At 57.2% G+C, this 15,205-nt stretch overlaps 4 protein-coding genes across 4 annotated transcripts; 2 read left to right on the plus strand and 2 right to left on the minus strand.

Moving 5' to 3' along the window:
• Positions 1-265: 265 nt before the first annotated feature.
• On the minus strand, positions 266-4,575 carry B0H64DRAFT_31968 (glycosyltransferase family 2 protein). Its single transcript, XM_062800440.1, has 4 exons — positions 4,343-4,575; positions 4,113-4,264; positions 1,020-4,055; positions 266-951 (listed from the first exon to the last, which is right to left on the minus strand). The coding sequence occupies exons 2-4, from the start codon at positions 4,258-4,260 to the stop codon at positions 524-526; spliced, it is 3,612 nt and encodes a 1,203-aa protein (XP_062664655.1). The 5' UTR covers positions 4,261-4,264; positions 4,343-4,575; the 3' UTR covers positions 266-523.
• Positions 4,576-9,062: 4,487 nt separating this feature from the next.
• On the plus strand, positions 9,063-11,734 carry B0H64DRAFT_32022 (uncharacterized protein). The gene is made up of 2 exons (XM_062800454.1): positions 9,063-11,332; positions 11,399-11,734. The coding sequence occupies exons 1-2, from the start codon at positions 9,319-9,321 to the stop codon at positions 11,647-11,649; spliced, it is 2,265 nt and encodes a 754-aa protein (XP_062664656.1). The 5' UTR covers positions 9,063-9,318; the 3' UTR covers positions 11,650-11,734.
• B0H64DRAFT_32023 (uncharacterized protein) lies at positions 11,735-12,407 on the plus strand. Its single transcript, XM_062800456.1, has one exon. It carries the CDS (start codon positions 11,820-11,822, stop codon positions 12,204-12,206), a length of 387 nt encoding a protein of 128 aa, XP_062664657.1. The 5' UTR covers positions 11,735-11,819; the 3' UTR covers positions 12,207-12,407.
• A 352-nt stretch (positions 12,408-12,759) lies between these two features.
• Positions 12,760-14,617, minus strand: B0H64DRAFT_32119 (uncharacterized protein). The gene is made up of 4 exons (XM_062800499.1): positions 14,535-14,617; positions 14,156-14,467; positions 14,026-14,097; positions 12,760-13,970 (listed from the first exon to the last, which is right to left on the minus strand). Exons 1-4 carry the CDS (start codon positions 14,539-14,541, stop codon positions 12,772-12,774), a joined length of 1,590 nt encoding a protein of 529 aa, XP_062664658.1. The 5' UTR covers positions 14,542-14,617; the 3' UTR covers positions 12,760-12,771.
• Positions 14,618-15,205: the final 588 nt, after the last annotated feature.

Consider the following 15,205-nt stretch of genomic DNA (forward strand, 5'->3'; position numbering starts at 1 on the left):
GACACATCGGTTGACCCAGAATCAGGTGTCTCGGGCCGTCAGTATCCTACGTCTAATTCCATCTGCGGCAGAATAGTTTAACGTCTTGCAGGTGGTTCACACTCAAAACCGGCAACACGGGCTAAGTTCCTACATCTCTCCAGAACGTCATTCGCCCACGTACATACCACAAACTTTCTATGAAACGTTTGGTCTTTGACCCCTTTCGCCCAGCTGTATCGAGAGCCACGGCACACACATCTGAGAAAAACTTTGACCAATCCAAATTATTAACAGCGTACTACGGCCTTCGCGCAATTATATACAACGTCAACGCTTATCATAAACCAAGGCGTCCGGAAGAGCCAAACGTGCGCCATCAGGATGCTCCTGAATTTCTCCGATTCTCAGAGATCATGGCCAAGTTATAAAAAAAAAAAAAAGCACAAGCGGGCTCGAGGCAGAACGAAGAAAGAGGGAAGACAGGCGAGCGCCCCAAGTTTAAAGGAAGAAAAGAAGGCTCTCCAAGCACGCTACCCCAAGCTCACTGATCCGAATAGTAACCGTCGTACGGTCCATGGCTCACCGGTTGGCTCCCGCCACCGACGATGTTCTCGGTGGAGCCCCAGTAGCTGTTGTTGCGGATCCTGCGGTCACGCTCGAACTCGGCCCACCGCTTCATGGTGATCTTGCTGCTGTCGAACTCGCCCTCGTATTCGATGCCCGCCTTCTTGGTCTTTTCGCCCGCCGTCTTTCTGGTGTCGCCCCACGAGAAGTCATCGAACTTCCAGAACGAATACGTCGGCAGTACAAAGTTCCAGACGGGCAATGAGAGCAAATAGATGAACATCCACACGACGTAGGACCAGCTGTGCGCTGTCACGACGATGAGGACCGCTGGCAGGCCCAAAATAAGACCGAGCAGAATGAGGGGGATGATCTGCGGAGGTTGATTGACGATAGAAATGATAACTGGAAACCACGAATTAGCTTCGGTATTAATGGGATTGGGGCTGGGACCTGGCTTCGCCAAAACTTACCAACATAAAATGTGAACGCAATGGCGGCAGGCAAGACAAGGGTACCGATAAGCTCGATAAAGACGATGAACTGCATGCTGAAGCAGAATGTGCCGCACAGGTCCCTGACTAGGACAAGCTCCATCAGGTTGTGGATGGTCGAGTTGATCCAGCGACGGCGTTGTGAGAGCAGCACCATAAACGTGTCCGGCACCGTCGTCTTGCACACAGCCTGCGGCACAAAGACCTGCTTGCGCTTGGGGAAAGTCCGGAGCATCAGAGTCGACAGGTACCGATCCTCACCGAGCAGGAGAAGGTTCTTCTTGTGCAGCGTATCAACCACGTTTTCCGAGTAGTGTTCAACCACATCCGGGTTTGCCAGGATCGGGACCCAGTAGTTCTGAGCGCCCTTGGGCGCCTTGATGCGGTACATGCAGAAGCATCCGGGAAGGCAGGTGACACCACCAAAGACCGATTCGAAAGACTTGGCGAGGTGGTGAGAGATGAAGTACTCGAAGACCTGGATGGCCGAGACCCAGCTGGCCCGCTTGTTCGCGATCTTTGTCTCGCCACACAATCCCATGATCTCCGGGTCTTTGACCATGGCAGAAATCATGTGCGTCAGACTGTCGGGGAAAACGTTCGTGTCGGCGTCCACCATGAGCACGATCTCGTAGAAGTCGGGTGAGATGCCCGTGACCTTCCATAGTCCGTTAAACATCTCGTACTCGAGCTCCGTCATCCGCTCGTCGAACATGACCTTCTGGAGGAAAGACATCAGAATGATCTGGCTGTCACGCTTGCCGCGGTTTCCGGGCTTCGACTTGGTCGCTTCGTCTGGAGTACCGCACTTCACAACCACCATCATGGGAACCCGCTGCTGCTTTTCAAGGGGAATGGCCGACTTGGCGCCGTAGTCGTAGAAGCCAGAGTAGATCTTGGCCATGTTGTGCCGCTTCGAGCCGCTAGCGACGGCGACGTACGAGAATGCTTCGACCTGCTCAGGGGGGGTGCTGTGATCCTTCACCATGCTCAAAACAATGTCCGGGGTCGAAGATGTTTCTCCCTCGCCCTTGATGATGCCGTCGCAGATGACCAGAATCGCCTTATGGCTGTTGGGGTAGTCCGTCATGGCGATGGAATCCAGAGTTGTCCGGATGCCCAGCTCACCTTCCGAGTAGGCAGTCACCAAGCAGATCGCATGGGCCAGGGGATAGCCGAACGGCACCCAGTCTGAGGGGGGCTGGGGAACCACGGCCTCGTGAATAAAACCGGCAGGTCCAGGTCCATCGGTAGGGCTGTTGCTTGTGGCGTACGGGTCTGATTTGAGGAAGCTCGACCGGCTGTCGTTACCTTGCCGATACATCAAGTTGGGGTTGAGGAGCTGACCGGCCGCGTTCTGGCTTGCCATGGTGGTGGGAACCCCCGACCTCCGATTACCACGCTCGTTACCGTAAACAGCAGAGAACCGGGATGTTGTGGGGAGGAAGGTGCTGCTGCGCTTGCTCTGCCGATCGGAGCCGTTGACGCTGCTTCCAAGGTCGCCGGGCATGCGGGGCGGGGCTCGGTAGATGTCCTCGGACCAGTCCTCAATCTGCCTGTTGCGCTTTCGCAGGTCCGCTGTCTGCGAGGTCTTGGACGCAGCATAGGTCTTGCTGATAAACCATTGGAAGACGATGGCGAGCACGAACCTTGCGACCACAACGGACAGAATCAAGACGAGTGAAAGGTAGAGAACGACCTTGGACGCGATGCACCCAACAGTGTCCGTGTCAACCGACCCCACCTTGAGGATCTCCTCGAAGCACTCGGCATACTGCTTGTCACTGGAGGACTGAAAAGCGCGTGTGATGTCGCGGCCCCGGATGGCCTGGTTTGCTGCCGAGTCGGTGTCTCTCAGCTCCTTGAAGCGCGCGGGGTAGGTGACTTGCGAATCGTCGAACCAATGCAACAGGTCCAAATCGAGGACATTGCCAGAATAAACAACGAGGTTGCGGGAGCTGTTCTTGATGTCGTCCCAGGTGAAGTAGACATCGGCAGCACCGCTAAGTTCTAGGTAGAACGTGTCTCGGGCCCGGGCACTCGTGTGGCAGGCATAACCGGGGTAGTACGGGATCGTCATGTTGGGCCGCGTAGAACCGTCCTGGTGGAAGGTTGTGCAAGGGAAGTACCATGCCAAACCGCCGCTCCCGTCGGTCGGGACATCTGAATCCGGCGCTGCTGAGATGAGCCCCTTGCACTTGCCGTTGACGTTCTGGAACAAGAAGCTTCCGTCTTTCCCGCCGTGCTTTTCGGGCAAGTCGTAGAGCACGTTGGAGGCGTTGCCGTCCGCACGGAGGGGGATCCCTTCCGCTACGGGATGGCCGGATCCTTCGAAGTTGTAGGCAGATCCGTGGAAGATCATGTAACCCGAGCCGACCTCGTTCACCCGCAGTCGCAATGGGGGCGAGCCACAGACGACTTGAGTAAAGCCGAAGGTGAGAAAGCCCACAACGCCCATGATGAACAAGATAATGCTGATGAGACCCATCTTCTCCCTCCATGCTCTCTGCTGGGCCTTGGCGGGTAACCCAAAGCACTTGAGGATGAAACCGGGGCACCAGAACGTTATTATCGAGCAGTAGATGTTCCAGAGACTCGGTGGCCGCAACTGTTCGGCCTGCTGCCGCTGACGCTTCGACTCCTTCGTGATTTTGCCGTGTTTCGCCGCGCTCGACGCCCTCCGCCTCGCCCGGCTTGGCTTCTCCGTCTCAACACTGCGGTGCTTTTTTGAACGGACCCTCCTCGGCGACGGAGTGGCGTCTGTAAGAACCTCGTCGTTCCTCGAGCCGGAATTAGAATTAGATAAGTCGGTTGTCCCTTCCAGGTCCTCCGCAATGGGGTCATTGCCCGTCGAGGACGGCAATATGTTCATATTCGCCGCATGCTTCCGGTAGTGATAGTTTGGGTGGTCTTTCCCTATCCTATTCCGCTCCGGCCTGACGAGGCTCCTCTTGCGCTGGAAGGGCGAGTCCGGCGCGTGCGCGTGGGGTGATGTTGGCGACAGGGGGGTTCTCTCTATTTCCGGATTAGGAGACGTAATTGTCTCGGCGAAGGAGGATGCTGATGGCCCACGTTGATGGAGTGGCTGCCCGCCGCCGACGGGGACATAGCCGCCGGCCTCGACATCGGCGGGACGCTGCTGGCGTCGCGATTGTGACTGTCGGTAGCTATGGCGTTCTTCGTACGAGGGCGTCGCGCCCGGTCTCTGAGGAAGCGACATGATCCTGGTAATCGTCCCGTGTTAGCGATCGCGATCAGGGTCAGGAAGTTCGCGGCCTGGCGCGGCCGGGCAGGGACTTCACCCAATGCGATCGGGGTCTCCGCCAACGGTCGCCTCGGAAACACGACCTTGGGACGAAGGGGAAAACGCGATGTTGTTGTGGAAGCAAAGCGGCAAGCCCAATCACCTCATCGGGAAACTGAGAACAAAAAGTGCTGGCACCGCTGGCATCAAGAAAAGTAGAAATCAACCTACTGTGTACGGCGCTTGTTTTGGAAAGCAACCAGGAACTGGATGAAATCGGACGAATTTTGGAGTGGATGAGCCCTCCTCCAAGGCTGTTGCCCAGGTGCTGGTGTTGCTGCAGCAGGTTGGCGGGGAGGATTCAGGGCAGGTCTCTCAGGAGACGGGCGGAGCGAGACTGGGGCCACTCAGAGAGAGGTGGGCGCGGACGGGAGTGCTGACTGCCAAAAAAAAAATAGCGCGGCGCTTGCTCCTGGCCACAGCCAAGGAAGGCACACTCAATCAAGTGTTCCGTGTCGGCCAGGCTACGATGATTCCGAGACCCGCGCAAGTTGCATCGGCGGTGCAGCGGCGCAGGTGGTTCCTGCTTGATAACAATGAGAAGACGCAGGTCGACGGCAATGGATTGAACGTTTTGAAGAAACCGAGCTGCTCCGGTTATATCAGGGCGGCACGGAATTTAGCAGCGGTTTCAAGGGCAACGGCAATCGAAAGACGATCGATCCCCCCTGGGTCGCTTCCCGCTTCCCGCTTCCTGCTGCACAAATCAAAAAACAGGGCCTGGCGTTTCCGGGATGAACCAGGGCAACTCCAGAACGGAGGTGGCAGCCAACGAGCGGCAAAGCAGTCAAGAGTCAAAAGAATGAAGTGCGGCAGAGCCAAACGAGGGACAAAAGTAGCAGAGATTCAGCACTGGGCGAGCCACAGTCGCGTCGCTCGAGGAAGAAGATTGATGAGATGAACTTCGTTAGTTACTGTGTAGTTAGTTTGTTAGTGAGTTGGCCCTTCGGGATCCAGGGATCTGGACGCCCTCAGATTCAGGGGTGACCATGCACCGTGCGTTCACTCTTGGAGGTTGTTTTCCTTACTGTGATCGGCTTCCTGCCTTGGCATTTGATGGGGCTCTTCAGGGAAGACTTGGGGTTAGGGTTACACGTGGAAACGAAAAATGGAGGGACACGCTACGTGGACTGGGCTGTGTAATGCTCCTCTCCTCTTCAAAACAAAGCCTTTTTTACCCAATTACTGGCAGTCCTTCAGCAAGCGCATACGAGATGGTCCCTTCCATCCGGCGGGGATTTCTTTGCGCGGCTGCCGTATTCCGAGCGACAATATTCGGGTTTGGAACATTCTCTGACCGCCAGCGCTTGGTCGTGTCCAAATTCCTCCTTTTCTGTTAAGTTCCTCGTATCGGCAGCTCTCAGTTTGATTGCGACGAGAGCAATGCCAAGGCCCTGGCGGCTGGGTGGTCGCCACATTCGATTTCGATGCACATTTTTGTCCCCACCTCCCGCCGAACCATGCAACCCTCCCCCGGGCTATTTTCTCATCGCAAACACCAGTGACATCAGCCAGCGTGCCAGTGCGTGCCAGCTTCCTGGACCCCGGCTCGAGCCCGGCTCACTGCCAACGTTGCTGCATTTGCTAGAACGCCACGCGCTTTTTGATATGCGTAAACCCGATCCCGACAGATCGGGTTCTGCGATTTAGGCGAACAAGCTGCACATTGATTGATTGTGCTGCTCAGCTTTTCGGCGCAATCCGCTCGGCTTCGCTCGCTCAAGTGGGCAGGCTCGCGAGGGATTGGAATTTGCTGCCGCGGGGTAAAACCGAAGGCGCTCTGATTTCATGCATCCGAGCCTCCTGTATCATCTCGTGTTCACCGGGACTGCTGCTCTATTTTCCCGCGAGACACGAGCTTCATCCAGACTTCTCGACCAACGCAGCCATGGGCTTGGCCGAACCACAAATGGCGGCGCCCGAAACAGCGGAACCCGTTGTGTAGGTGGTAACGCGGCGATCCCAACGCATCGTTACTCTGAATTGCACTGGTAAGCCGTGTAAGCCTACCTACCACGACATCGGAGAGACGCACGATGTGTGACCAACTCAGACAATGCCCGCCCGGCTATCCCGATCTACAAGTCGCCGTGGCAAAGTGGTTCCCCAATGTTCACGTCGAGCTTTCGGGACGTTCGGCAGAGGATTGAGGCTTAGTTGGGCGTTGAACTGCATCTCGCCGCTCGGGAATATTGGCTTCCTAAAAAGCAAGGGGCACGGCGCTGTCAGATGTATCATCAGCCTACCAACAACGGGCAACGCCGCCCTCGCAATCGTCCCATGGGTGTTCTCGACGCCACGCCCTTTCTCGGGGCTCGGCACGAGCATCTCATCAGCAGGGTTGATGAATGAATGAGACATGCCGTTTTGTTAGCACACGTAACTGGCAAGTTCGGAGACGTATCCCAGAGTTACACAATAACTAGTTAGTTATGGGGTCGGGACAAGCCGCGGCGTAGTCTAGGACGATCATCCTCAATCTCATTCTAACGAATTTGCTGCGTAGAGGCTGCGAACTCTGCGGCCCGGTCAAGTTGGTATGGCGGGAGCGAAAGATGATGTTCAATAATAGTGGGCTAGGTTGATGTGGTCGGCGCTGGCGTACTGCTACAGGAGACAGCAGAGGCGTAGATCCTCGACAGGTGCGCCCTCGCCGCGCCATATGTTGGAGATCCAGCCTTGTCCGGTCGCACACAACAGGCGGTGTCCGAATAACGAGCAGGACGCATGCGGTCTTGGAGAGTCAAGAGAAGGAAAAATTGAGACACGGGTGTCAAAATCTTCATCGGACGAGCTAGTCGTCTTCCCCTTGTTGGAGACAAGCCACAACATTCCTCCTCCCGAAACCCGCAAACGTGGGTCCGGTGACGAGTCCGGACTAAGCGGACGATCTGCGGGGCTGCGAGGGGAGACAACAAGCTGGACCTGATTCGGGATGAAGTCATCGCAGAGCCCAATTGGCAGCACCCTGGATCGCAGGGCTGGACCCTTTAGTCTGGAATACTCTGCACAGGTCTGTATCCTGCATTGTTCGACGCAGGCCGTTTCCCCTCCTCAGACAGCTTCATTCGCCAACGTTGCCGGATTCGTGTCCGGCGGGAGAGGCTTGGTGCTTGCTGCTGCTGGGCTGAAACTGGCCAACCATTGCCCCAGACGGTGCCACGACATGGTCCGCCCTGTGAGCGGCTTGCGTTGAAAGTGTAGTTAGTGGCGTTTTGTTGCACTAATAAGAGTTCCAACTGAGGTGATGGCCGCAAAAAGGGTCCAAAAGAAGAGAATGGCGAAGCAAGTCTAAATTGGCCGTTGAGGTGCCCGAGAGCCCACGTAGCGCGAACTCAAAGATTCGAAAGCCTCGACCGGCAGTTCGCTGTCGAAACGCAGTGTAAATTGTTGTGCACTTCCCACTTCCAGCTGTGGGGTTAGTCTGGCGCGAGACCGAGATCTCTGAAAACATCAACCCCCACAATTTCAGAATGCATGCGAGATACCTGGTGCGGCTGAAGGGTGGGAGGAGCCGGGCATCCGAGTCGAGAGGTATCTCTCACGCCTTCGTATGAGGTATGTCCAACATCCCATTGCTATTCACACTCCATCTGACTGACGCGGCCCTTCCACTGTGCCGTGAGGTTACCAGAGACCGGGAGCAGGTAACGAATTACACAATACCAGTAGTTACACACGAGGCTGATCTGGATCGGATGGGTGTGAAACATGGAAACGCTCGTTTCACCGCCCAACCAAATGCAGCAAAGAGAGCAATCCAGGCGGGTAAAAAGCCCACATTTTTGGCCGAGTGAATGCTCGCCCCGTTTTGGGCGCTGAGCGCAGCCCTCCTTCGAATTGCGCGATGCATGCTGTCCGTGCAAGCCAGCTGAGCTACCTAGCTGGGTATGCATGCGGCGTCTCCGGAAGGGAGCGGAATGTGTCGGTCGTTGAGTTCAAACCTGAACGATTTGAGGTAACGAGAACGTGACGGAGAGATGTCTGGATGAGACGGAAGTTTACCCAAGCTACTACCTAGGCACCTCCAATGTGTAACGTTTGCATCGGAAAAACGGCCAACACCTGGAACTTCCAGGGAGGAGGGCATGTGGAGGGGCAGCGTTCGGCATTGGAAGGATGGAAAATCCCAGGTGCTCGAGTGGAGAGAGAAGCGATTCTTTGGCCGCTCCCAAGACGGCCCCCCGTGGTGCCTTCCAGCCTCTCGTTTCCAACCAGGCCCCGTTTTTAGTGCTGTCACCATCAGCAGGGTTTTCAGCAGCGCGCGCTAGCTTGCATGTTCGGGGGGGATATTCACACCGTCTGTCCGTTCTGCAGCAGGACCGCCCACCAACAGCCCACAGCTGCCGTCTTCTTTCGCCGATCCACCACAGTGCTGGAATCGGTCAGCCGTCTCCTCCTCTCCCACGACTCGTAACGACTGGGCTGTGTCGCTCTCGTTCAGCACACCCCCCGACTTAATTCCCTCCCCAGCATCTCAACCCGACACTCGCTGAGTCTTTTTTCTTTTTCTTCTTTTCTTGATCGTCGCTGTCACCGTCCTCTCGCTGCCACCTTCGTTGCCGCCATTCGCTAGGTAGTACTGCACGAACCGCGCCTGCCGGTCATCTCCTGCAACCGTTCGCGGCTTCCCTGCGATCTCGCCCTGCCAGGTTTCGTGGAGGCATCGCAAGTCGAAGATCCAAAACCGGACTTCGCCCTTTTCGGAAGAAGCACCCAGCAACCCGGCCGGCCTTTCACAAATGCATGCGCGAGAGGGGGTACAAACAACCGCAGTATTCGTAACCCCAGCGTGAAACTCCTCCCCCCTCCCCACCTACCTCAGGGACCAAACCCAGTCAAGCCCCCCAAGTGTTGGAAAGTCTTAAACAAGCATCCACTACCTCGCTCATCCCGGGTCCCGGACACCGCCGTCGCCAGAACCCGGCGCATCCTCAGCTCTCTCAGGCGACGCCACTCACTTGACCGCCCGCAATGGCGGCCGTTGGCTCTCCACCGCCCTCTGCACCTACCTCGCCCAGCAGTCCCCGCCGGAAACCTGTTCCCACTCACCATGGCTTGTCACCCGCCGAGCGTTACGACTGGGGGGAGAACGTGAAACCTCTGCCCGGTGTTCCTGTGTCCGACTCGCCGAGGTTACGACAGTCTCCTGTATCACCAGTCAAGGTGAATTTCCAGTCCAACGACTGGGCTCGGCCATCCACCGGGAATATCGAGACGCACCTCCCACGCGGCCAACCCGTTCCGGCCCCGGCCCTCGACCGTGCTCTTCCCAAGACGCCCGACGCTCCCACGCCCCCGCCGCACACGCCCTTATACCAGCCCGCGACCGGGTATATGCATAGCTCCGTCCCAGATGCCTTGGGGTTGCGGCCTGCCTCTAGTGGCACCCAAAAACCTGTTGCGCCACAGTCCACCAACGACTTGAGCTCCCACGTCAGCAAGCTCAGCATGGGTGACCAATCTGGGGGGAAAGGAGAGAACCGCAACAGCAGAGAGTCGGATGCCACGGGCGGCAGCACCTCACGGCAGCAGTCAGCCGAGTCGTCGGCCACGACGAGTGCGAGTTCGGTCTCTGGAATTCTCGATGTCTCGGACAACCAAGACAACTCGGCAGACGCCTCCGCCGAAAGCTCCGTCATCGACGACCCCGCTCTCCGGCCCGAACCTGTGCCCCAGCTACAATATCACCATTCCGCCTTCCTGCCGCGCCCTGCCAGCGTGGCGGTGGTGCAAGACCCGAGAGCCCAGTCAAACCCGAACCTGGTCGAGGGCGCCGCCAGTATCAACCGCCACCTAACGCCGACCACCAACTTCAACAGGAGGAGCTCGCTACCGCGGCCGCAGTCGGCCTATTCGGTGTATTCCGACTTTGGACCGCGTGGGCGTTCCCCTGGCTTTTTGGGCGGCTCACAGATTCGGGCGCCTTCTGCGCACTCGAGAAAGTCCCCCGAGACGCGGCCGTCTTCGTTCGCAGAATTGCTCAACGTGCCCTACCCGCAGCCGGCTCCGGCACCCATCACGTTCGACAATTCGCAGCTGCGGTCCGCCGTGGGCAACAATGCGTCCCTGCTCAGCGCCGAGAAGACGCTGGAAATGTACCGGCAAAACGTGAAGAAGACGAACGACTTCTCCATATTGTACTCCTTCGCCGTTTTCCTCATCGCAACCGCACAGGAACAAGGGTTGGACCTCCAAGCTACCAAGAGGACGAAGAGCCCGAAGCCCACGTCTGGAGAAGCTCCCCCGTCGTCTTCGAACGATCTGGTACGGGAAGCTCGTGCCATTTTGCAGAAGCTGGCCAACAATGGCTATCCCTTTGCGCAATACTACCTTGCCGACGGGTACGCCTCGGGATTGTTTAGTAAAGGAAAGGAGGACTACAACTCGGCGTTTCCGCTCTTTGTCCTCGCTGCCAAGCACGGCCACGCTGAGTCTGGGTACCGTACCGCGCTGTGTTACGAATTCGCCTGGGGGTGCCGCAAAGACCCTACCAAGGCCGTGCAGTTCCTTCGCACTGCGGCGTCCAAAAGGCATCCTGGCGCCATGACGAGGCTGGGAAAGGCATGCTTGTCTGGCGATCTCGGAGAGAAGCGGTACCGGGAAGGTATCAAGTGGCTGAAGCTGGCCTCTGAGGCGGCCGACACCATTTATAACGCTGCCCCCTACCATCTCGGGTCCCTGTACGAAACCGGATATGGCGACGACGTCTTCCTAGACGAGAACTACGCCGCCGAGCTGTTCACTCAGGCCGCAGACCTGGGTCATCCTGAGGCGAACTACAGGATGGGTGACGCGTACGAGCACGGCAAGCTCAACTGCCCGAGGGACCCGGCTCTAAGCGTACATTTCTACACGGGTGCTGCGGAGCGCGGTCATGCCGCGGCCATGATGGGTCTCTGCGCGTGGTATATGGTTGGTGCGGAACCTGTTTTGGACAAGGACGAAGAGGAAGCTTACGAGTGGGCACGGAGGTCCGCCGAGTTGGGTAAGTTCCGTCGGCTTCGCGCGCAGCTGCAGAAATGGGATGCTAACCAAACGCTTTTATTCTCAGGCTACGTCAAAGCGCAGTACGCTGTTGGGTACTTCACCGAGATGGGCATCGGATGCCGGCGGGATATCCTCGAAGCCAATGTCTGGTACGTCAAAGCCGCCGATGCGGGCGACGATCGCGCAAAGCAGCGTCTTGCCGCCATCCGCGCCGCCATCAGCGGAGGGACACCAATGGACGTCGCGCCGCCTCGGAATGCCAAGGTCAGGAAGAGCGGCGGAGAGAATGACTCCAAGGAGTGCATTGTAATGTGAGGGGGTTCGTGTGGTGGGAAAAAAAATGCTGAGGATACAATTCCGATATTCGACATGGCAAGAGCCGGCGGGTTGGACTTTGGGTAATGGTTTAATACGACATCGTCAACGCGCTCTTCGCGGCCCAGCTGAACCGTGGGGGCTTGGTTCCTCATGGACGAGGATGATCGATGGTCATGGACGGTAATTTTGTTTCTATTTTCCATTCTCTCCCGCTCGAGGCGAGCTTTTGGATACCTCGGCGGCGCCGACTGTACTGTCATGACTCGATTTCCCAAAACAAAAAGGCCAGGGTTGAGGTCAGCCATGCCCAGAAACCAGCCTCCTGCAGCCCAGCGTTGGCCAGGGGCTCGCCATCAGATTTTCTTCTTTTATTTTCTTTCTTTTTTTTCCCTTTCTCAATACACTCGGGCAAATACATCTGCATGGGCACATCGAGGGGTAGAAATGAGCATGCGAAGAAGGACGGGAGCGGGCTTTGGCCTCCTGTTTTCCTCTACATCCTGGCACACTCCTTTTTCGTGCTTTGGCGTTGGACTGTGGTATTTATGATTTGAGTTATTCAATATGCCTACTTAGTTAGGGCGAGGCGAGAGGAAGAATGGACGAGACCTGTACATATGGAGAGAAAATTATAATTATGGTGTTCTTGCGTCACACTCTATCGCCTGGCCAGCCAGCCATTTCCTGTTAGGGCATGACCTTCTGATCAGCGGGCGCGGGTTAAAAGGACAGCAGCTTCTAGGATTATAATACAGCGAAGCAAAAGTATATACAAGTCTTTGTGAGCGAAATAGAGCCGAGAAGTTGCCAGAAGCAGGGAAATAAAACCGTCGCAATGACACCTAATGCTTGCCCGATAGAATAACACTAGCCAGAAAGATTGGCCGCTCCAACGCCGCGCTCATCGCTTCTAATCCCGAGTACCCATCATCCAACCCAACCCTTCTCATATCTATCACCCAACCATCTTCTCTCCAACTCCTACCTCCCACATAGCCCACCCCCCCCTCGTATCTATCAAACCAACCGTCTCCCCTCTACCACCCACCACCCACCACATAACACAACCCACCCCCTTTCATCCCCCTCCCCCCCTTTTTTTCTTCTTTCCCTCCCCCTTCACAAACCCCTCAACTTCCCCGTCGACCACGCCGCCACCAGCGAGCTCAGCGCGCCCAGGAACATGCACACGGCGATGGCGTTGGGGCCCGAGGGATCGCTCTGCGCCTCGGCCGAGTGGGCCTCGGCCGCCAGCTCGGGGCTCTTGCCGGGCTCGAGCAGGGCGAAGACGGCGCCGGTCATGACGGTGCTGAGGAACTGCGGGATCGTCACGTAGATGTTGAGGATGCCGAAGTAGATGCCGCTCAGCTCGCCCGTCGAGCTGTGTGTTGCAGGAGCGGTGGGGGCTGTGGTGGTGGTGGGGGTGGTGGGGCCGGCTTCGAGGGTGCTGCCGTCTGCTGTGGTGCCGTGCTCGAGGCGGAGCATCTCGATGTTGCTGGTGGTGGTGTCGTTGGAGCGGCGGCGGGGGAGGGTGGTTGTGGTGGGGTTGGCGTCGGAAGCGCCGCTGAGCTTGTTGACTTCGACGCCGAGGAACGTGACGGGTGCCCATTGCGAGACGCACCAGGGGATGCCGCAAAAGGCGACGATGATGGTGGCGAAGCGGAAGGAGGTGGCGAACGGGGTGAAGAACATGGCGAGCGAGAACAGTATGTTGCTGGCGATCCAGGCGGTCAGCAAGTCTGGTTTGACCTTGTTGAATGTCTCGATCAAGGGGGCGAGGCTGGCGGGCGGGCGGTGCGTGAAGGTTTCGTCTTCTGGAGCCTGGATCAGTGCGGGGAGAATCCAGGCGCTGAGGAAGGAGACGGTCGAGTACACGGTCAGCGCCATGCTCCCGATACGGCCCATGTCGCCTAGAGCATCTTTCGAGTCCCTGGCGTTGGGCGAGACATCATAACGGAAGTATGTCTCGCCGACCCAAGTGCTGCTGTAGATGATGAATGGGAACCAGCCGATCCAAGACCAAAACACAGCGTTACAAATGCCCCTGATACGAGGGGGGAGGGTCAAGACGGTGGAATAGATCTGCCGGACGACCTTGAAGCGACCCTGGGCCCGCCGAGGGTCGTGCCGTACCGAAACTAGAATGCGCTCCGAGACAGCCCAGCAAGTGATGCCCGAGGTGAGCAGCATGCCCAGGGCAGCGATGACGGTCAGCTGTTTGAATTGGGTGTCCCCGAGCCTCGGACCGAAGATCTGTACGAGGTCCAAGGCCCCCATGGCATAACCGATGACGTGCCCCAACGAGTTCATGCGGCTGGCTGGAAGCGGTGTCAGCATCAAGAAACCGGCGAAGGGGCGGCGAGAAGAGCTTACACCAGGCAGCTCCCGTCTGCTGCTTATGGATGGGCAAGGTGTCTACGAGCAGACTCCTCGCGCATGACATAACTGAGAGCTCAATGTCAGTGGCACGACAGAGCTAGGGCGGGGACAGATGCAAACTCACCTGCGTTGAGAGAGAAATCAACAACATAAAGCGATAGGACAGCCATCATAATGGTCAATAGCCTAGCCGTCTCGGGGTCTGGGATAAAGGACGCAACAAGCTCCTTCGTGAAGCCCAGGGCCAACAGGCTGAGGGCAACGATGACAGAGCCGACAGCAATGATAGGCCGTCTCCTACCCCATTTTGAGGTCGACTCATCCGCAACGACCCCTATTATGGGTTGTACGATCAAGCCCGATAGGGGACCGGCAACCCAAACCAACGACGTCTGCCCCTTCGACAGGCCCAGTGACAGGAGATATGGTGTGCAGTCTGTGCATGCAGTGTTAGCTTAACGTCCACATCTAGGTTGAGTGTGGGTAATGGGTGGGCACCGTACATGTCATCTCAACACCCCAGGTGAAGCTACAGTCAACAAGTCAGCAATTACATGCTTCATGTCAATGTAGTGCACATGCACGGACGTAATACCGATGGAGATGCAGGTCAACAGCATCATGCGCATCGTCTCGGAGCTGCCCTCCACCCTCGGTTGCCCTGCCCATGTCGACATCTTCAAGAGGTCGTTGTCGTCGTCGTCGCCGTCGTCGGACTGACTAGTGTAGGCGCTGCCACCGTGACAAAAATTGCTATCGCGGTCCGAATCGTTTGAGTCCCGACCATAAAGGCTCCCGATATCGTCGAGGGGTGGTTTCTCAGCGTTTTGGGACTGGGTCTCCGGCGCTTCGCTCGTTAAACGGCTGGGCGTCTCGTGTACGCGACTACTGCTCGGCGCGAAGAGGCTCGAAGCTCGTGTTGTCGAATGCGATCTGACCGCTATATCGTCTGCCATGAGGACTGCGTGTCAGCACAACCACCAGTCTTGCCTCGACAGCTCGTTAATGGCCCAATGTTGCGTGGCGCCAGTGGACGATTAAAGAGTACAAATAACGAAGGAGGGCTTGCTCACCATATCAAGACATCGGGAGTAGCACCTGCTCAGACAAAATCATCGTACAGAATTGGGGCACACGAGCACACGAGCACAATGGCGGATAACTGGTATGGCTT

The sequence above is a fragment of the Chaetomium fimeti genome, assembly GCF_033439085.1.
Source record: "Chaetomium fimeti strain CBS 168.71 chromosome Unknown B0H64scaffold_1, whole genome shotgun sequence".
Classification (NCBI taxonomy): Eukaryota; Fungi; Ascomycota; class Sordariomycetes; order Sordariales; family Chaetomiaceae; genus Chaetomium; species Chaetomium fimeti.